The 23,484-nt window shown below is 38.0% G+C and overlaps 1 protein-coding gene across 7 annotated transcripts in view; it reads left to right on the forward strand.

The window, feature by feature from the left end:
• The window catches only part of IPCEF1 (interaction protein for cytohesin exchange factors 1), a 178,299-nt gene that overhangs the window by 86,804 nt on the left and 68,011 nt on the right, over positions 1-23,484 (forward strand). For 2 of the 7 annotated variants that reach the window (XM_044243551.1, XM_044243560.1), the window contains 3 exons: positions 260-312; positions 15,268-15,307; positions 15,940-16,109. In XM_044243551.1, the coding sequence (XP_044099486.1) occupies positions 289-312; positions 15,268-15,307; positions 15,940-16,109 (234 nt within the window). In that variant the 5' untranslated portion in view covers positions 260-288. Of the gene's footprint in view, positions 1-259; positions 313-14,944; positions 15,046-15,267; positions 15,308-15,824; positions 15,859-15,939; positions 16,110-23,484 lie in introns of those variants that run through there. The other 5 variants (XM_044243569.1, XM_044243588.1, XM_044243578.1 and 2 more) reach the window with 5 other exon arrangements.

A 23,484-nucleotide genomic window follows, 5' to 3' on the forward strand; every position in this document is an offset into this window, starting at 1 on the left:
AAGTATGGAGATAATGTGCATGTCTTGCTGTAGACTTAAAGGATACTAGCCAATGTTCAGATGAATTCTGGCTTATATTATGAACTCAGTTTTAGATATTGGCTTATTGAATTCGGTGTTAAAAGGCCATTTAATGAATCGCTTTTATTGTAAAATTCATCAATCAAAATAGAAATGCTTTTCCCCCTGTCAAAGAGATATATGCTTTTATGAATGCTTTAATTCCACATTTAACTTAAAAACTTTTTTTCTCTTCTAGGTTTTGTTTCCAACAATTTGACAGCATACATGGCAACTGATGGCAATGCTCTTGTAAGTACCCTTTGAGACACCGTGGACTTAAATATTCATTGTCACTTTGAGGAATGAGTAAGAAAAAAATGAACAAGTTGATATTCAGTTTGGGTAGCTATTTATTGCCCTTAATTTCCTTAGCCACATTGGAATTAAATGATCCTTTGGTGAGGTTTCAGGGTTTCTTATGATCACCAAGTATTTAAGACTGCTAGCTATTTGCTTTTAAGGTCAGAAATATAACTGTGATTTTAACATGTGGTACATAGTGTATCTCCATCTTTGAGGTCAACTGTGGTATTAGTGCAAACTCTCATGCAACGTTTATGGGAAACATTCTACCTATTATTACACTGACATGGTAGGTTTTTTAAAAAAATAATTTTACAGCTATAAATTTGCCTATTTAGGTAAGTTGACTGAGGAAGTGTATTCCCTTTATTTGACAAGGACTCCTGTGGCGTCAGGAAAAATAAAAAATTGATGTAGATAATATATTTCTAATAAGACGGGGTGTGAGGTAGTGTGGGACTGTATGATGTGCATCTTTTGGGAAATCTAATGACCTCATGATGGATGCATAGGATAAAGTTTTTAGAGTAGAGCCAAAAGCAGAATCAGAAGTGGGGTGTTGAAAGAATATAGTAGGGACTTCCTGCCAAATAGGGGACATGGCCATGGTTTCCTGATGCAAATTAGGAAATGGACATCAAGGCAGGTTGTAGGAATAGTGGTGGTGAAATTGAACTGGATGGTTCCTGGAAGGGACAGCTTACTGAAGAGCAGGGAAGCTGATTAATTCTCTGCTTCGTTAACAATTTTATATCCCAGAAACAGAGAAAACAATGAGAGCCCTTTGATTCTGATGTTAATTTTAAATGAGGAGGAAAAGCTTGTTAGTGATGAAAATGGTAGAAACTTTGGGAGACAGGACTGCAGAAAACTAAAAATGAAAACACAAATTATAGTCAGTTATGTACCCTGGGAAATTTGCCATCTAAAAATTGCAGAAAAGGAAAATGTGATCCCTTGGACACAAATGGGTAGGTGTTGTTTGATCATGGAGATGTGAATAATCATGAGGAAAATAAAGAAGGACAACAAAGAGCATAAATGCAGCTGCAGTGGGAGCCTTGGCCAGGGTCAGACATGAAGGCATAGCACCGGGTGTTAAAGGAGGGTCCTGTGGTCCAGGGCAAAAGAAGGTGGGCATCACAGATTTGTCAGTTAGGAACACAGGTTTGTTAGTTAGGAAGTTTACATTCCTGAAAATTTATAAATCTTTTTTAAAAAATGCATATGGTTATAAGTGCATGTGTATATATTATATGAAGCAAAGAAATGGAAAGGGAGAATTAGAATGGTTGAGAAAAGTAATGGAGGGTTTAATTTTTATTCTGTTTGCTTATCCTACTGAGAGAATGTAGTGTTCCAACTGGAAGGAGTTCATCATATATGTTTAAGAAGAAATGAAAACTAATAATAAGAGAGCACCTAAACACTTTAATGAATTCATTCATTCATTCATTCATTCAAACATTCATTTAATGTTCAATGTTTACCTCTCCTGACTCTATCATGTATAAACCATTATACCATGTAGGGCCTGGTAATGGAAATATTATCTGAAATAAGTTCAGATCTCCACATCGTAAGGCAAGGAAAACCCTAGCTATTGGAACAGACTGTAGATGTGATCACTGAAGGACTAACATACCACCCATATAATTTCCAACCCAGAGCCAGTACTGCTGTAATATGTAACCTGCTTTCCTTGGACCTGGGTGCAGGTGGATTCTGTCCTTACTGGTGGAAACTCAGGTTTTTTATGGGTCTTTTTCATTTCCTGAGCCATCTTCCCCACCTAACTCAATCAGCTCAACTTCCCTTGTGTGCCTATTTACCTGTTATTCTGATCTCATAGCCATCAGTGTCTAGGTGGTATAGCTAAACATCTCTCTTAAGCATTTCTTCTAGGTGCTTTTCAGTGGTTACCCTATTTTATATTTCCATTCAGAAAATTAGTTCAATTTTCTGTTGTCATTTGTTCTCCAAATAAAATGTAGCACAGGAGACCTATTTTTATGCTGGGTAGTTTCAGGAGGCTCGACACATTTGACCTAATCACATCCCGAATTACACTTCATTTCCACTAACCTAACATTGATTGTGCTCTGTGTGCTGAGCTCTCTGCTTGCTGCTTATGATGAGGAGCTTGCCCTGTGCAGGGGGAGGGCAATACTTTAAAGACACTTTTTTAAAATTCTTGCCTGCTAGTTATTGAGGTTGCTATGGTAAATGGTACTAGTAAAACTGCTCAAGAAACTAAATTCTAAGCATTTGAAATTTTATTATGTGTGTGGTAGAAGAACATTTTTTTTTCCATTAAGCTGAGCTGTTTGTTATCTGATAGTAGTCTTTTCTTTCCTCTGAAGGAAACAGCAGAATTTTCAGAGCAAAAGCTTCACATAGAACCAAAGGCATTAACTCACCAAGTTCTGTCGGTTTTACCTTCTTTCTATTTCCCCACCTTCGCAGACATGAGACTTGCTCTTCCCTCTGCCCGCTGTGCTTCTTGCCTTTGAACCTGCCCCCTCCGATCCCCCGTGTGACAGCCAGAGTGAACTTTCTTACACACAGATCTGATTGTGCTACTTGCCTGCTGACATCTGTTTAGTGGCTTCCCATTGGCTTTTGGATAAACCTTAGAGTTTCAAACATAATTTACAAGGCCCTGTGTGATGTAACTTCACTACTGTGAACGTGGTTATGTCCCAACACTCCGGGGTCCATGCCTTCCTGCTCACTCCTGCATCTTTGTATTAGACCCTCCTATGCTCAGGTCTTCATCTTTCTGGCTTTGTTTTTATCAATGTGTGGGGTACCTCCCCTGAGTCCCCAGTTCTGGGTAATAGGATTTCTGTGTGGACCTCATTATCCTTGTTCGATTCCCTCTTTTCTGCCTTTGACTGGAAGCTGTGTGAGAGCTTGCTAGCCACTGAATCTCCCGTCCTTGGCACCAAATAATTGTGCAATAACTGGTGGTTGAATAAACAAAAGCCATAATTTACCCAACTGTGGCCTGAAAGAAAGAATTAGCATGATCGTCTTTAGGATCTAGGTCATAGCTTGTTGGGAGATCTTCAACATAATGATTAGATTTGGTACCATCCCTAAACATCTCTAAGAATCCTTCTGTGCAGTCCTTGATATTTATAAGGCTTTCCATACATCAGTGTGGTGATAAGAAAGTATTATACCCTAAATCAGTATTTTTTTCAAAGATTTAATTTATTTATTTGACAGACAGAGATCACAAGTAGGCAGAGAAGCAGGCAGAGAGAAAGGAAGGGAAGCAGACTCCTCACTGAGCAGAGAGCCTGATGCAGGGCTTGATCCCAGGACCCTGGGATCATGACCCAAGCCGAAGGCAGAGGCTTTAACCCACTGAGCCACCCAGGTGCCCCTACCCTAAATCAGTATTACTTAGTTTTCTTTAATGATTAGTTTCTTACTAAAGTAAAGAAATAGATGAATAAACACATAAACAAATAACTACTAGTATATGAATCTTAAAGGCTTAATTAAGAAAGTTCTCCTCCATCAGAAAGGATGAATACCCAACTTCTGTAGCAACATGGATGGGACTGGAAGATTATGCTGAGTGAAATAAGTCAAGCAGAGAGAGACAATTATCATATGGTTTCACTTATTTGTGGAGCATAACAAATAGCATGGAGGACAAGGGGAGTTAGAGAGGAGAAGGGAGTTGAGGGAAATTGGAAGGGGAGATGAACCATGAGAGACTATGGACTCTGAAAAACAATCTGAGGGGTTTGAAGGGGCGGGGAGTGGGAGGTTGGGGGAACCAGTGGTGGGTATTAGAGAGGGCACAGCTTGCATGGAGCACTGGGTGCGGTGCAAAAACAATGAATACTGTTATACTAAAAAGAAATAAAAAAAAAAAGAAGACGAAAGTTCTCTGTTCGCAGATCTTAGTAACAAAGTTATAGTTAAGAAAGGAAAACAACCTTAACTTAAAGATGACGAGGCTCAGAGGGAATGTGACAGACTACCTCTTTTACTGTCTTACGACATTCTTTTACCCAAAGCTACTGAGAATTCTTACTTTCAGAGATGGCTTTCATGGGGAAGGAAAGATCAGATTTATCTGTGATAAAAACTTGATGACAGTGATTCCTCAAGAATTATTTTAAATAAAATTAATTTGTTAAATGTTAACAAATATTTAATAATTAATAATAAATACATATCAATGCAAATTAAAATTAAATCAAATGTCAAGGGAAAACTTTCTTGAAATAAAAGTCTCTACATATAAATCATGGTAACTGTGCTCAGTTTTTGTGCTTGATGAGGACAGGCTCATTGAATGTGAAGGGACATTTACGCCTGGTGCTATGGCTGTGTTATCTCCTATTGCCTGGACTGCAAACTAGTATTGAGTTTCCTCCGCAAGAAAGCTGTACATTCATTATGTTCACATCGTGTATTGCCCGATTGTTGTGCACTGTGTGGGGTGAACCACCTGGAAATGATTCCAGCCCCCATGGGAAGCTGCTGGCTCCTCCAACTCTATGCCTGTGGTGTATGTCTCAGGGATGTGGGGATAATTCAGGGTTGAAGTGAGGAATTTATTTTTCACATTTTTGATCAACTAAAAAGAGCTCACATTTTGGCAGCTTGTTTTTTAGGCTACATGAACATAATGCTGTGTTAAAATGGCTTTGCCAACGATGTTGTGCATAAGCCCGAATACAGATCAGAGCTCGGAGAATGTTTAACACATTTGCTGTTCCAAGTAGGACTTCCAGCAGAGCAGTGCCTGACAGCTGTCTGGGGCATAGACTCCTGGGTAGGGTCTTGTTAGCTGCCCCTGGAAAATTTTGTCCCTCTCACAAGTCCCCCTCCTCTACCCCATGCATTCTTATTTCTTTGGTTTTAGGTTCTTAGTATTTGGAGGATATGGTTAAAACAGGATGCTGGAGAAAGCTGCGATAGTTTTTGAGGAAATGGCATTTTAGATAAAAGTAGAGATCTGGTCAACATAAGTTTGTTTTACCTAGAAGGAAATAGCAAGGGCCAACACTTCAGGTGAGTTCAAATTGAGTGTCCATCAATCCTGGAGGTTTTTTTCTATGCATGTGGGGCTTTGGGGGTGAGGAAGGTATTGGAGCAATCTTACACTGCTTCACTCTGCTGGTGTTATTTAGTGCTGGTATTTTTCAGGTCTGACTAAACAAGCAGTCGATGGCTTCCTGGATATTTGTTAAATCTTCCCTTGTGCCAAGATTATGAGTCAGGCATCGTATGAAGTAAAAATTGACCTAAAACATAGTTCATTTTTTGGTAAACATTTATTGAGGACCCCCTGTGTGTCAGACATAAGGCTAAGTGCTAGGTTTTGAAGTCAGGACATGTTCAAGAACATCAATTCTATGTTAAAGTCTTGGCCAGTCATTGACACTTCAGAGTTGCAGCCACTCCACTGCAGAGCTGATGAAAGATCTGAAAACTTTAAGAAGCAACATTAACAGGGACAGTAACTGAGTGAATGTGTGAACTAAGGGAAAGGGCCTGTCTGAGCTTACTCACAGGTTCTGGGTTGGACCATCGAGTGGGTAGGGTTACCATCATGTATGTACCAGACAGATATATAAGCAGATAAATTATAATACCCACTTCAGAGCATCAGGAAAGTGTTGTGGAATATAGGAGACAGAATAAATAAGCAAAGTAACATAGAGTTACACTTATAGACTTAGTAGCCAACTGACCTGGCTCTGCTACTATTTAAATTTGATCTAAGGAGATGTTACTTAACTATACTGAGATGAGGTTTCTTATTTGTGGAATGGAAGATAGAAACAGCACCTATCATGAATATTTTTGGAAGATGTGAATCAGTTATTACAATGACTACAAATAAAGATCACCGCATGAATAGAAGATTCTTATAGGAGCTAACTGCTAATTCAGGGAAGGCCTCATGGTGGAGGTGGCATTTGAATTGGGTCAGAAAAGATGAGAAAGCCTTAACCAGATGAAAAAAGGAGTAGGGAATAAAGTATTCAAAAGTATGGAGTTGTCAAAGTACTGACATTTCTACATAATAGAATAAAGTGTAAAGTGCCAGAAAAGGAAATGAATGGATATCTTGTTGGTATATTAAGGCTACTATGGAAAGGGAATTTCTTGTCATTTGAACTGTGATTTCAAGATGGACTCTTAATAATGACTTCCATCCAATAATCGTCCTGTGAGTTCACACTTTGATATTCCATTCTGTTGGAAACAGAGCAATGCTAGACAAAGAGAAACATGGAAAACCAAAAAAAGCACAGATTGGTTCGACAATACAATAATTATCTCTGTGGATCAGAAATGAAAAGCAGCTAACAAGACTGAAGATATGGGCCTAATGGGTACCTTGTTTGGAGGCAGGAAGTAGTTTGCCTACTGGCCTGGATTAAGGGGGTAGAAAAAATGCTCCACTAAATATGAGGGGAGCCATATTCACTTCTTGGTGACAAGTAAATGGGGGTTCCTCCAATTGTGAAAGGGGCTAAAGATGAAAACATTTGTCAAACCAGTGCATGGGTTATGCAATTAGCCCCTTAAAGGTTAGGGAGGGAAGAGACAGGGACCCAACTTCAAAATCAGGAGCCCAAACTAGTCACCAGCTAGGTCTGTGACTGGATATGCAAGATACTTTATGTTCACCTCAGGGCATGACTGTAGGGATGATTCTGCACCCAGTAGAGTAATCTCCAAACTGATGAAGAAGGAGCCATGGGTACAGTGGAGAGAAGGAGGGAGTGGGACTACAGAATATCAAGGATGATAAATATATATTAAAAGAGTGAAAAGAGATCACGTACAAAGACTGACAGACTCATAGCAGCGATTTCATCAATATAATAAATGGGAGAAGACGATCAGAATCTTCAAAGTGTCAGATGAAAATGGTTTTATACTCAGCTAAACTGTCATTCAATTTGCAGACAAAATAAAGACATTACTATTTACATAAAGATTAAGAATATGCTACCTACAAATCCCCATTAAAAGGACTGTTAAAATAAGGTATTGTACACCCCCAAAAATTTTAGAAGGGTAGATCTCATGTTGTTTTCTTACCAAAGGGGGAGATATAGCTTTTAGAGGTGATAGATACGTTTGACTGTAACATGAGTGTATACATATGTCCAAGCTCACCAGATTGTATGTGTACATTAATTATGTATGTTTTTTGCATACCAATCATAACCTCAATAAAGCTAGGGAAAAAAATAAAAATAAAAGGACTGTTAAAGGAGGTACCTAATAAAAAGAAAAGTGAATCCTACAGATAGAAATTTGATAAAGGATACACAGATGATCACAGAAATTGATAACTTATCACTAACTTTAATTGTCCATTAATGAGTAATGATGATAATTATAACATTTTAAAAGAAAAATAAAAATATAGACTATCATGCCAAGAGAGAAGACACTGAAGCAGGAGTTAAAAATGGGCTGGATTACACATTCTATTCACCATGAATTTAGAAATACTAAACTGAGCATCAGTGGAATAGCATGTAAGGAAATGAAAGAAAGGGAAAAAATAAATGTAAACTGAAAATACAAGATGAAGTTACAGTAAATGTTAGTAGATTAAACACTTATCAAGAGGCACAGGTAATCATATTTTTAAAAATAAAAGCAGTTTATTTTTAAACAGTTTATTTTATAAGCTTATTTTATAAGCAGTTATAGACTGCTTATAAAAGAAACAGCAGGGGCACCTGGGTGGCTCAGTGGGTTGAAGCCTCTGCTTTCAGCTCAGGTCATGATCTCAGGGTCCTGGGATCGAGCCCCGCATCGGGCTCTCTACTCAGCAGGGAGCCTGCTTTCCTTCCTTTCTCTGCCTGCCTCTCTGCCTACTTGTGATCTCTGTCTGTCAAATAAATTAAAAAAAAAAAAATTAAAAAAAAAAAAGAAACAGCAAAATTAAGAAAAGAAATAGCAAGAATAAACAAATAAAAAACCATATACACAAAAGTGCCACAAGAAAGATTGAAAATAAAGGAATCGAAATACTAACAAAGTTATAGCTCTGGTGACAAAACTCGCATAGAAATAGGAAGTACTTAGGGAAAAAAATTAGTAACTTTGAGATTTACAAAGAATGCTCACAAAATTTGACTATGTAGTAAGTCACCAATAAATGCTAACACATTTTAAGAAATTGATGTCATAAAGATTATGCTTTCTGAACAAAAAATCAATGAAGTTAGAACTCAAAAAGAAAATAATTATTAAAAAGTTCTCATATGTTAGGAAATTTACAAGTACATTCTAGAATATCTCACTGGATGGAAAGAAATTACTTAGAATTGAAAAACAGGGAGGTATAGGTAGAATTTGGATGTAAATCTATAGCTCTAAATATATTACTAAAAACAAAGAATAATAATAAATGAGGTAAATATTTTCTGTGGGAATCAGGAAAAGGGTAACAGAATAGATGAAAAGTAATTTGAAGAAATAGGAATAATAAATCAGGGGCAGAACTTAATGGAATAGTTAAAAAAAAAAGAAGTGAAAAGATTTCTGAAATTCTGAAATAAGTCACCAAAATACACTTGAGGTTGCAGAGAACTAGACATTTTATATATTGCAGGAGATTGTAAATAGCCTTCTTTTTTTTTTTTTTAAGTAGCCTTCTTGAAAGCAATTTGGGTATATCCAAAAAGTTAAAGAAGCATCAACTATATTCATATTATAATTCATTGAGTACACATTCGTTCCTTTTTTTCTTTCTTAATTTTTGATGATTTTTTAAAAATTTATTTATTTATTTATTTATTATTTTTCATTATTATGTTCAGTTAGCCATAATATAGTACATTAATAGTTTTTGATGTAGTGTTCAACGATTCATTAGTTGTGTATAACACCCAGTGCTCATCACCACAGGTGCCCTCCTTAATACTCCATCTCCTGGTTACCCCATTCCCCGCTATACCCTTCAATTCTTTAACCCTCAGTTTGTTTCCCAAGAGTCAAGAGTCCCTCATGGTTTGTCTCCTCTAATTTCTTTCCATTCAGTTTTCCCTCCCTTCCCCTGTGGTCCTCCATGCTATTCCTTATGTTCCATACATGAGTGAACACATATGATAAATGTCTTTGTCCGCTTGACTTATTTCACTTAGCATAATCTCCTCCAGTTCCATCCATGTTGATGCAAATGGTAGGTATTCATCCTTTCTGATGGCTAATACTCCATTGTATACACCAACCACATCTTCTTTATCCATTCATCTACTGAAGGACATCTCGGCTCCTTCTATAGTTTGGCTATTGTGGACATTGCTGTTATGAACTATTTTTAAAAAAATTTTAAGGAGTTATTTGTTTATTTGAGAAAGAAAGGGAGCAGGGGGAAGGTCAGAGTGAGACGGAGAGAGAGAATTTCAAGCAGACTCTCCACAGAGCTTGGATCTCAGTGCAGGCTTGATCCTATGACCCTGAGATCATGACGTGAGCTGAAATGGAGAGTCAGACACTTGACCCACTGAACCACCCATGCACCCCTTGAAATTATTTGTAAAGTAATAAAACGTAAATACAGTTGTGTTTTCCTACTGATGCCTTCTTTTTACTATTTCTGTGTCATTCACCTCAGTTTACATTGTGGTGTTTACCATTCCTATGCAATCTTAGTACTTATAAGAAATATTTAACAATACTACAAACAATAGTTAATTTTCAATATAGTGTTTCTGAGATTTTTTTTTCCATACAGCTCTAGTTGTGATAGAGCAGAGCAGTAGACAGTGACACTGTCTATCCACTCACATCCCCACACACGTTCAACTTCCTACAGTTGTGCTCTACCACCACCGTGTTGCAATTAACTGCTGTCTGTGACTTCCGTTGTGCCTCCAGGCTTGTGTTTCTTTGGGCTTCAGTATATATCTGAGAGTGGATCTTTCTCTTTTATCTCAGCAGCATTTGATGGTTTGAACTCACCTTTCTTTTGAAACTCTTCCTCACTCCTGTAATATCCCCTATCTGATTTTCTTTATCTTTTCATTGCCTCTTCTGCTCAGTGTAACAAATTGGGCCTCTTTCAGATTCTGACTTCAATTCCTTGTCATTCTACATACATGAGTGATCTCATCCCAGCTCAAGGTTTCTACTCTCTATGCATGGATGATTCCCAATTTTATATCTTTATTCCAGATTTTCTCCAAATCCCAGACCCGTAAGTACAATACATACAGAGCCTCAGATACACATCACATTCGATGTTTGAGCGTGTATATTTAAAACTATGCAGTCTATATTGCTGTCATTTATTCAATTATTTTAGCTAGAAACTCCAGGATTTTCCCTGGCATTCCACTCTCCTTCACTTTCTGCATTCTCACTTTTCCTCTTCTTCACCCTCCCCTTCCAACCCCCGCTTTACTTCTCTGGCTCCTCTCCCTGGCTCCTTCTCCCCTGTTTCCTTCCCCCCTTCTTCTCCCCTTCTTCCTAGTCACCCTGCTTTCATTCCTTTCCTTCATACTCTAGTCCTTGCTTTCCTGTCCTACTCCTTTATATAACATCAACATCAAACACAGAAATATCGTAAGAGGCTACCACATTGCGAGTTTTATTCTTGAAATAAATATCTTCATGTTACCATTTACTTTTCTGACTTTGTGCAAAATCCTGAATCCGATTTCTTCAATTTTCTTCTTCTTTAAGATTGGGATAAGAATAGCACTTAAACCACAATAATTGGGAAGATTCAATCCTGGTATTTGCAAAAAGATTCAGGGCAGTGCAGGCACATAGCAAACATTATATATCTTACAGCTGTCATTGTTTTCTACTACTGCCTATTATTATTAGAGTGTCTATTATCTGTCTCCATTTTTCACTAGAGATTTTCATGTCACATGAATTATTAAGTAATATTTAAGGTGTTTAGTCTTCTGAAAAAAAGAAACGAGATTTTCATGTATTTTCTCAGGTAAAATTTTAATAATTGAAAGCTTTAAAATTCCCTTTATAAAGTTGAGTTTAATTTTCCAGGAAGGAGAAAAAGTCTTTGTGGGAAAAAGCCATTTATGGAGAAACATTCCTAACAGCTCTGTCAGCTGGAATTGACTTGACTATAAAACATTTAGAAATTTTGTGTCTTGGTTAAAGTGTTGGTAGTTTGAAATTGACAGTGATGTGAGGCTTCACACCATGGGGACTGGTAAATGCTAGAAATCAGGGCCCATTAACTAGCATATCACTGTACAGTTTTGCTAAAGACCAGGATCATTATGAAGTTTCATGGAATGAGAAACCATCTTACTTTGGGTTTTAATATACCATGGGGGCAAATTGTACCTGCAAGATTTACCAATTACTATATAGATCAGAAGTCACTGTACTAATTACCTGTAACTTGGGTGTTACCATCATCATTCAACATCAAAGGAGCTCCCTTTTTATATTTTGTACTGCTCCTTTGCATGTTTATCTGTGTTTTTAAATGATTAGTAAACAAATGAATTTTTGTAACCATTTTATAAAATAAAAGTATTTTCCAGTAGAAAAGAAATATATATATATATTCATTTATTTTTAAAGATTTTATTTACTTATTTGACAGAAAGAAATCACAAGTAGGCAGAGAGGATGGCAGAGAGAAAGGGGGAAGCAGGCTCCCCGCTGAGGAGAGAGCCCGATGTGAGGCTGGATCCCAGGACCCTAAAATCATAATCCGAGCTGAAGGCAGAGGCTTAATCCACTGAGCCACCCAGGCGCCCCAGAAATAAATATTTAAAAGAAAAAATTCCCCCATATTTTAGAACCAAGTTAGTTCAAATTCAGAATTTAGAGTAATTCTTCACTTTTACCCCCAGCATCCCAATGGGAAGACTTTATTAGGCTCTGGATACTTGTTATGATAATGAATTATAATTCCTCTTTTGAAAAACTATCTCATAAATTGCTCAACTGGCTGCTTGGCTTTTTTTCACTTACCTAGTGAAAAAAAAAAACCACACCGTAAGATCTTTTTGAAACTGACTAGTTCGTGGGTTCCACTTCCTGTTGTGAGGAGTAAGATGTATCTTAAACTCACTGAAGTTCTCAAGATTGTTTTCATTCTCTCATGTAAACCAAGGTAGGTTTTAAATTCATATACACCAAGTGAAACTGAAACTAATGAAGATTTGTTATTTCTATAATATATACTTTGTTTCTGGTCGGGGGAAACAGTTTGAACAGTTAATATAGATTTTATAATAATTTGTCTTAGGGGAAGTATGGTCAGAGGAGGGTATACTCAATGACTAAACTCCTTTACCCTCCTTAAAAAAGTCTGAATAAAATCCTTTTTTGGTGTTAGATGCTCACCATCCTTCTGCCTGGAGCACCCACTCTCACCCAGCCTAGGCACAAGAATCTAGCTAACACCGAGGGCTGGTCTTGGCAAAATTGGGACAAAACCTACAGTTTCATTTGGGCTTTCTCTGGAGCCAGCCCTAAGTTTGGATGCAAGATCTGGAGTGCTCCCAATCCCATTGGAGCTCAGAAGGAGCGGATGGAGGAAATTCACTGGTTCTCGGTGAGGCAAGATGGTCTGAGCACTGCCTCCCTTCACAGGTTCTACAATTCTCCTCTTGACACTTTCCTTTCTTTTGTTCTTCTGAGAGTTGCTATTTTTATGGACTAGTGTGATTCACCTTGTTCTTCTGGGGCCAGAACCATTTGGGAATGCTTCTGTTCCCACATCTAAATTTATTTATTCTCTTCTTTGCCTTTAGTCCTGGCTCTCATCTGAGGTATTTTTTTTTTTTAAGATTTTATTGATTTATTTGACAGAGAGAGAGATCACAAGTAGGCAGAGAGGCAGGCAGAGAGAGAGAGGGGGAAGCAGGCTCCTTGCCGAGCAGAGAGCCCGATGCGGGGCTCGATCCCAGGACCCTGAGATCATGACCTGAGCCGAAGGCAGAGGCTTTAACCCACTGAGCCACCCAGGTGCCCCTCTCACCTAAGTTTTAACTGCCCAAATGATATATGTATTTGAGATAAAATTTTTGAATAGGTACTAACTGATTTCCCTGATCTCAGATAATTGCATAGTAAAAAGACCCCAGGAGACCACTTGAGAGAATGGTGGGAATTTTAGACCAAGATGCTGGTCAGGGTGGGAGAGATTCAGGGCAGTGGAGCTGAGACTGGGACCTTGGTGTCATCCTGTGCTTAAATTGTAGTCACGTGTCATGACTAATAAATCTATTCTTGCCTAAAAATTAGGGCAGTTACAGACTTTGTTATGTCTTGTGTCTTGCAAGGATGGATTACTGATGACTTCAGGGATAAAATTTTATCCTAACATTTGTAAAATAAAAAGTCAGTATGAGATTTCCCAGGAAATATAATTTAAGCCCATCAACTTCATCAACATTGCCGAAGGAAATACAAGTCCTACTTATTCCAAAAATGCTGAAACTTTTGTTTATTAGTATGAAGTATTTGTTTATGTCTATAATAATACAGTGTTTTGTAGTTTTTGGAGCATTTTCCTATACAATCTTGTTGAATATCTATGACGCCCATAGGATTAGAATTATTAGAATTATCTTGCTTTTGCAGATGAAGAAGTGGGTTCTTAGCGGTAAATCAACTTTTCCCTGCATAATAACAGCTACTAATTATGACAGCAAGGAGATGATTTCAGGCTTCTGGATTTACAAATCCCATCTTTTTACCCCTATATCATATTCCCTCTTCACACTTCTAGGACAAGCTACAATAGCTGGTAGATCGGTAGTTAACTATGTAGAATATAGTAGCCAAGTGCCTCTGCAGTAACGTTAGCAAATGTTGTATTGTGATTACATGCCAACTATGAGAGCGGCTCAGCAATTATGCACAGTGTTTTCAAATTCTCTACTTGTAAACATATAAGATTAAGTCTTTTAAATCGGAGTAAATTCAGCTTAGATATTGTGGAGAAAAAGTGAAACTTCTTTAATCTAAAATGTCTCTATGCACACACATACACGAGGTCATTTGAAAGCATTTTATTTTGTTGTTATCTCTTTTTGCTGATAGTCTGATCTGACACAAATTGTTTAAAGTGTATTGTGAAAGATGTGTACTTCAGATATGTTATCTTATGTCTGATTTGTATATTTGAAGGACTAGCATAACATAGAAGTTGAAATTAATTTATTTTCTCTAAGACATGTGAGAAATAGCCAGAGATGCTTAAAGACAGAATGAGTAATTTAAATCTGGCTGTAGATAAGAATTTCCTGATAAGTAGAGTTGAGAGTTGCTTAGATGTCACCAAAAGAGGTTGTGGAATTTCTTTTTCTGGGATATTTAATTCATGGGGTTCATGCAACATCTTAAGTGGGGGTAGGGCCATGGATTTAATAATTTTTTTTGCTTTAATAATCTGATGTGAACCTGTAATATTGTGAGATCACAGTAACCATCCCAGTTTATTGAAATAGTGGGTGTTATTTAGAAATTGCAGGAGAAGAAGCAGGATCTGGTTTTCTCCTTTTTCTTCTTCTTCTACACACACACTCACACACACACACACACACACACACTCAAAGGGGAAATATTTCACTATTTTTAAGAACTCCGGTGCACATCATCCTGTCCTAACTGAAGTGATAGCTCGAAAGCTGCTTGTGGTGGAAACAGGAAACATTAGTGCTAGATGCCGAGGTACGGGTCTTTGTATCTTTCTTCAGGTTCAGCTCAGCGTCTACGGATTCTAATTAGCACATTTTGTGCCTCAGCGAGGAGCTCCCCTTTAGCTCTGCTTGGAGTTTTTTTTTTAGCTTCCATCCTGCTCATAAACACTGCCACCCCCTCCCTCCTTCTCTCTTTACAAATGTTACAACACAATCAGAAATTTCCTCTTTTCTTTCCTTCCTGCATTATCAGCAGGTTCCTTTGCGTCAGAAGCAGAGAAAGAAAACTCAAGGTAATTAGATCTCTTTTGTTTCTTTATCCCCTTTTTGTGTGCGCGAGGGTGGGTTTTCTGTCCGATGCCTTCTTTGGGGTCAGATTTTTGTCTGTCTTAATGCTAATATCAGAAGGTGGATGGCAGATTAAATTTTTGGTTATTTTTGGATCGATTTTAAGACATGACGGCATGCTGTTCATTTGGATTAATCCCTTGTGGTATGTCAAAAGCTGGCACTGAGTCGGGAAGTGGCTGTGTTTAGGTGGGCATTAACCCTTCTCCATCTATTGCATAATGACTGCTATTATTTTGAAAGGAGCTGTGTTAGGGCAATGATGTGCCTGCCAGCCTCACGATTTTAATTTTTTCAACTTATTCTTGTTGAATAATATTCTTAGACTAACACTTGCATTCTTGTCTCACTGTTTCTTTGGTCCTATCTTGTACCTTCTAAGCACCAAACGAACAATTAAAAATAAAATAAAGAAATCAGTCCCTTTTTTTTTTTTTTTTTTTTTTTTTTGCATTTACTTTGCCTGTGTCTTGGTAAAAAACCCAATTCCCAACAGGTAAACAGTTAACAGTTACCGTTCGCTCTCTCACATAAACCAGGATAATATGTTACCTACCTCTTCATATAATTGTTGCAGGGTTCTTCACGATGAGTCGGAGGAGGATATCCTGTAAAGACCTGGGACATGCTGACTGCCAAGGGTGGCTGTATAAGAAAAAGGAAAAAGGAACTTTCCTGAGCAACAAATGGAAAAAGTTCTGGGTAGTGCTGAAGGGAACATCGCTATACTGGTACAGCAATCAAATGGTGAGTCTACTGCCTTCCTCTCCTTTTCAGCCGCTTTGACAAGGGTGGATTAAAGACCACTGAGGAGCAGGTGATCCCTATGGGGAAATTCATTTTTTATTTCTGGGACTTGGAGCAGACCTAACAAACAAATAAGTTCTAGAAACCGTTCCTGATCCAAGAGATATGTAGGTTATTCTACTGTATTTTATGCAAGAGAAAAATCATCCTGCTTGACTCATCTGTTGTTGGAGAGGGGTGTCCAAATTTATATCCTTCCTGAAGGAGGTTTTCAGTGTCTATTAATGTTACTATTCCATGACAAAATTGTACTCATGTCAGGATTTACATGGGCAGCACTTTATATGCAAACTTTGTGTTATCCAGATTTCTGTGAAAAAAGGGCATGAGCTTTAAGACATATTAAGGGTGTAAATTGATTCAGTCCACAGAATGTATTTTCATTTCTCCTTCTTTACTATGTTTTCCTCTGCTCTTTCTTTATTGAGTGAGTTGGTTTTAGACTCACTAACCTGCCGTGTGTTGCTGACTGTTGGCTCTTGTTCCTTGGCACGCTAAGTGATGGCATTAAAGAGGGATGATCAGACAACGCTTGAAGAAAGTTGCCTAATTTATCTTTAATTAGCAGTACCCTTCTGTGGTCTGCTTCACAGGCTAGTTCTCTGTTGGGAAGGACTGGAAATAAAATTACTGTTAGAAGGTTTGCTGATCTTTCCTGGCTGGAAACATTTTAAGGACAATGATGTTGTTGAATATGGAATGAATAGGGACTTTTCATATAGGAATTTTCTCCACTAACCCCCAATAACCAATTGCCGATCTCAGGAGAGTTGAAGTTTCTTTTGGGGTCTAGTGAAAATCAGCAATGGATGTCCTTTCATCAGTTAAAGGAAATTTACTTAGGGAATGCCCATAAGCAGGACATTTTTTTTTTTTTTTGACACCATACATCTAAAATGGCTTGTGGATGCCCATCACTCAGGCAACAGAGCTTTAGATCATGTAACATCACAACATAATATAAGTTCTGGGTATAGTTTGTGAGTAAGATTTTTAGTAGATAAATTTACATTCATTGACCATTAATAAGAAATTTATGTTACCCATGTGCTCCTAGGCACCTGTCTTGTAAAGGTTTGGTAAAACTGAACACAAATCCAACTCCAGTGTTCTGGAATAAGCATTCTCCCTCCCACTCCCACACTTCTCTCTCTACAACCCCTCTCCAACCCTGTTCTTAAGCTTATTGCTTTGGTTTCATCCTGTGAAAAACATGGTGTTTTGAGTTCCATAAAAAATGCATTTTTTTCGAGGCTCCTTTGAGCTTTAACAACTTTATTGAAGATTTGGGAGGGCTGTGAGAAAGAATCACCTTGCAGGGTATCGGATGTCTTACTATGCCCCTTCTCTCCCTTCATCTCTTCTTCTGGTTACATCCATCATCTCTTGGCTAATGTGGAGTAGTTTTACCCAGTCTAAGGCATTAAAGAGGGATGATCAGACAACGCTTGAAAAAAGTTGCCTAATTTATCTTTAATTAGCAGTACCCTTCTGTGGTCTGCTTCACAGGCTAGTTTTCTGTTGGGAAGGACTAGAAAGAAATAAAGTTATTGTGGGGCCGGGATCTCACTTTCTATCCTCAGGAATTGTTCCTAAAGGAACATAGCTTATTTCTTCAGAGGAATTAAGGTCAATATAAATTTCTTCCTCTTGTTTCGTATTATTTTGGACTTTCACTTTTGGGTAGTTGTGGTAAGTGATAATCTGAATCTTTTATAAAACAGGAGGACTTACTGATACACCTTCTAATACCCTCTGGGAATTTCCAGAGGCTGTTGGAAGGATTAGGTATTGATGGGGCATGGCACATCCATGGTAAGTAACAAACTCAGATATCAGTGTGTCATTAATTTTCTCAAATTATTCAACAAATATGTTCTGACTGCTCTCTGTCTTCATAGAATTTAAAGGAAGCCCCCTTTGATTCACACATGGGTACAGATTTGGCCAATGCGGCTTCATTGTCTCATTTGTCTAAAGCTCTCTTCCAGGAGGAACCTAGAGGACAGTTACCTATTTGGGATGTTGAGGGAACAGGAGTGTGGGCTGAGATGAGATTGGAAAAGAGGAAAAGGAAAGAATACCAGACACACTTAAGCACCTAGTTCTCACTCGCCTTCACTCAAATCTATAAAGCAATATTTGGGTAACAAATCATGTATTTAAATAGACTTAGATTAGCAACATTGAAGAGAGAATGAGTTTACTGTTATCTGGACTCGGAATTATCCTAATAAACTAGTTGTATGTAACAGAAGGACCTTCCAACTCCTTAATTCTATGACTCTGTTACAGAAGAATTCTCTTTCTTTACACACACACACGTACACACACACCCACAAGAGTGGGTGTGCATGCATACCCTGACATCTTAATTATATGTTTGTTATGGGGAAAAAAAAGGTTACTCAATGAACACTTAATTAACAGTCATATTCCTGGTATCTGTGTGAATGTCAACTGTGAAATAAGAGCCAAATACATATCCTCAAGCTAAAAACGTTTATTTACTTTCTGCCACCCAAGGAATTCAGATTCAACAAAGTAGCTCCCAAGTCACCTACACCTAATGACCAAACTTCCCATTATTCTTCCTTCCCTATTCCTTATTCTTTCTTCCATGGCCTGATGCTGAGAGGTAATGGAGCCAATAGCCTCCCAGCAAGAACCACCTTTTATTGAATGCCTACTCTTATGCCAAGGGATATTCTAGGTACCTTTCACACATGCTCTTTCTTCTCAGAAACACCCTCCGAGGTAGTAATGGTCCCCAAGTTGGGAAGGCTGAGATGCGGGAAGATTGTGTGCATAGCTCCCAAGAGACACAGGGAGTAAGGGGGGAAAACAGACCCCCTTGAGCTCCTTTGACTCCGCAGCCAGGCTTGTTGCCATTGGCCAGCCTGACCCCATGCAGACACTGGGATAAAGGACCCAGTAGGGTTCTGGGAGCAGCTCTAGAGGTGGAAGCTAGGGCAATTCTCATTTGAAAGTATGGCGATTTTGTGGGACCCCTTTGCTTGTCTCTATTGGTCTCGGACACCTGCCTGAGGAGAGGCGCCATCCTCCTCATCCTGGGCGCCTCTCTGTTGTACTGCTCCCTAGTGAGGGATGCATGGAGTACCTTCTTCTTTCATGACGCTTTGCTGCCTCAGACAGCCCCACCCGGATTTCCTTGAAAAAGGTCAAGTCCAGACACTCCTCTGCCATTTTCACACCCTGTATTACATGCTCAGAAAGTGCTACAACACGCAAGAGTGCATGGCAGGTCTTACAAAACCATATTTAAGCTGTACAGCCATAAAAATTCAGACTGTTCACAGTCCTGCATTTGCATTGCACAATTGTTTTCCCTTTCCCCTGGGATAAAGTACAACTTTCTTCCCTCACTTAGGAGAGTCTCCTGTACTGTATCTTTCTTATTTTGCCCCCTGCCCCTTCACCACCCGACCTTCAACTCCAGAATTTAAAAAAAAAAAAATCCCTTGTTAGCACCACATAGGCTGACACTCTCTTTAAGCCTCTGTGCACACGCTGTTGCTCTGCTCAGAAAATTGTCTCTCTCCATGCCCAGAAGTCTTTCTTTCTCCCACAGAATCCCGCTGGCCTTCTTACCAAATTTTAACTTAAGTAGCCTTTGTTCTACGTGGTCTTACTCTATCCTCTGACCTAAATCAGAGCAGCTCTGCCTGTTTCTGTAGCAGCATATACTTTTCTCAGTTTTATACTCCTCTTTCTCTTTTGCACATGTTTGTTAGGGTTACTCATTTCCATAATTGTTATTCTCTGTAGGGCAGGACCACAATTATATCATTAGTGCAGTGTCTGACACTTACTGGGCACTCAATTAATATTTGTTGATTTCATAAACTATGTAAGGGTTAGGAATCATCAGCATTTACATTACCCCTGGGACATGTGAGCAATGGGGTGGATAAAGACTGCTTTTGATGGAAAGTGATTCTCCAGTAAAGAGATTTCCACTTGTAATCTGGAAAATAAAAATATAGGAAAAAGTGCGATTTGAGATACACTAGAAGGACTCCGTGGTCCTAAGTGGGTCCCGTACATCTGTTCCCATTTGGGGACATTTTATGAGGGGCTATATATTTTTTTAAAAGATTTTTTCTAACCATGTCCCCTGGTTGTAAACAAGGGTCTCTTGATCAGGATCATCAGACTGGGGGCGGAAACGTAGACAGAGAGATGGCAGGTGTCCCAGGGAACGCCCCTGCACACTAGCACTTTACCTGGATATCAGGCACAAATGGAGAAGTTTGGGACCAACTTCTCTTTGGCGAAGGAGAAGCAAAATTCTGAGTTACTGTTTTCCTTCAGGCATGTCACTACAAATTAGTGACAAAATAAGTCCTTAAGATGCCATTACTTAGTTATTAAAACTGTCTTACTTTTTTAAGGTTTTAGATTTTCCCATTTTTGCTGTAACTTAGTTTTCTTTTCTGAGCATTCTTCATTAAAATCCTGCTTAGTTCCCTGGGAAAGGTATTTTGGATTTTATTTATACCCAGACAGATTATAAAGTAAATGCATATTCTATAAGCCATTGAAAATTAGTGAGGTTCTGAAATGTTTCTATTCAGAGAGCATTTACTCATCTCAGTGATGTATTTTCTTGCTTTATCCAGAGTGTGTGTGGACTGTTAAAATACATCAAGGGGACATATACATTACGCTGGCATACGACTTGGATGCATTGCCTAAATAATTTAGGCTTTAATTAACAAAGCATAGTTTAATATTAGTTACAGAGAGTAGACTTAAAACATTTTCTTTTTAAGTGAACCTCACATGAAAACTTTATCATCCATCCACCTACTCACCCATCTAGCCGCCCACCTACATATCCTTCTACTGGTATTATTGAGGTCTTAAGAATAATTTTGGTTAACGGTTGTAAATGCAATTGTAAGAATAAAAAAACAAGAGTCTACATTTCTTCTATTAAGAGCTTCTAGACTCATAGAGAAGAAAGAGCTATATAAATGACATAATCAAAGAAAGATTGGCAAAAAAAAATGCTCTGAATTGAGCAGTACTGATGAATTCTGTAAATTCTAGGGTTAGGAGAAATAGTCTGGGCCAAATGTGAGGGAGTTCTGCCACAGTGATTTTTTTTTTTTAATCTCTGGAAGTTTATCTCTCTCTCTCTCTCTCTCTCTCTTTTTGTCCTATTTAAAAGGTATGTTTTTCCTTTTTTTCTTTTTTTAAAGAAAAAAATCATTTTCTAAGCTACGTGATTTCCTTGGTCAAAGATTTCCTTTATGAGGTAAACATAGTTTTTACCAATCCAAAAACATTATTTGTGTGCATTGCAGTGAATATAGAAAATTATCAGGGAGAAGGTTCTCTTAAGATCTGCCTTGGAAGACAGCCTTTTTTTTTTCTTTTTTTTTTTTTCCCCTCCAAGGAAGAAGAGTAGGGGGTTGGGCATTCCAGTTGGGAGACTATGTGAACAAAGGAATGAAAATATAAATGAGCAATGCCAACCCACTGTGTGGAGCATTATATTGAATTCTCATAACCTAGCAAGACAAATATTATTATTCCCATTTTTCAAGGGAGTTTACAGACGCTTAGGGAATTTAAGTAACTTGCTCAAAGTCCTATAAGCAGTAAATGGCAGGGCTGGGATTAAAAAACATGATCTGCCAATACCAAGGCCAGGCTCTTTTCCCTGGACTGCTTGGTGTCCCCCCGAGAGGTGAGACAGGGCAGTACATGAGGGCATCAAATGCACCGTGCAGGAATGTGGATTTGGTCCAGTAGATAGGAGGGAGCCACTGTAGGTTCTTGAATCTGAAAATGATCTAGTGAAATTAGCAAGTGAAAATACTAACCTAGCAATAGTAAATGAGATGTATGGAGAATAAAGGAGCTTCCGGAAGGTCAGTTAAATATGACAAAATGTAGGCACTGAGATGGGAACTCCTAGCCTGTAGTAGACACAGTAAAAATGTGGGACATGTTTAACAGTAAGAAATGGCAAAGTCTGTTGAGTGCTTGGATGTAAGACACAAAACATTTGAGGCTATAATAAGAATGATTCCTAGTTTTGGAGCCTGGGAGTTTGAGAAAATAATATAAAAGCTGAGGGAGGAAGAAGATGGTTAAAAATGTGAATTTCCTTTAGACTCATTGTCTTTTACTGTTTTGGTCTTTTACTGTTTCTTTTAGTTTTGTACATACTTTGTATAAAATTATTAGATACCTGTATTGTTTGTAGTTCAGTAACTGTTCATTGATTTCATTTGTTTTATTGCATCAACAACTCAAGGGAGGCTTGGGGCTCCTGGACTTCACCTAGAAGAGGTGAATCAACCAACTTTTTGTCTCATGAGGACTGAGGAGGTTTGAGGTTAATATCTGTTTAATACATATTATGCAGACTTTTCAGTTTTTGAGACTCCAGTCTGCCTGCCCAGCAGTGACCTGCTTCCTCTCTCACCATCTGAATGGTTTCACACACCTGTGAGTGCAAGCAATTGGGTCTGTATCATGTATTTTTCTTCTTTAGCTGCATGTACACTGCATGTGAATTTTGGAGGAAGGGATTTTTCTTGGAGTCAGTTTTATGAGAATCTCTATAGCAAAGATCTAATCAGTTTTTAGATTAGGTAGAATTTACTTTTGCAGAAAATGATACTTGAAAGCCAGAATTTCTCTTTCTGTGAGACAACTCCTCTGGAAGTTTCAGTGAATGTGAAGTGTCTTTCTTTCAGATAAGAAAAATGAATAAGTTCATTTTCCCTTGGGAAAACCACACTAAAGCCTTCTGCACCTTTGATTAGCAATTACCTATTAGCATAGATTCTGGAAAAATGTCTGCATGAGCTTGCCATAGATTGGAAAAAATTTCTGAGGAATTTTATGAATACTTCAATCAGAGCTTATTATATTCTTTTTTTTGGTCTTTCACCAATTACAGTGTAAACAGCTAAAGGTATATTCTTTACCTTTCTCATTTAAACTGTGTCAGTAGAGCCTAGAACTGGTAGGCACAGAGTGGGGACCAGTATTTTTTGAGTTAATTACTTATTATATTGCTTAATCATCAATTAGTTATATAAAGCAATGAATCAAAGCATTATTGAGCATCTTATGTTTTTATATCAAAAACTTATGTTAATTATACCAAAATGAGATACTTTATTAATAATGAGCCTCTAATTTACTTGAGCTTCATTTATTGTTAGTCAACAACCAAATTCTGAGTGTATCCTGAACAAAATTCCAATATTTAAAAATGTTTCTTCAGAGAAGGCAATTCAGACTAATTGTGTAAAATTGATGAACTCTT

The sequence above is a fragment of the Neovison vison genome, chromosome 1, assembly GCF_020171115.1.
Source record: "Neovison vison isolate M4711 chromosome 1, ASM_NN_V1, whole genome shotgun sequence".
NCBI classification, from domain to species: Eukaryota; Metazoa; Chordata; class Mammalia; order Carnivora; family Mustelidae; genus Neogale; species Neogale vison.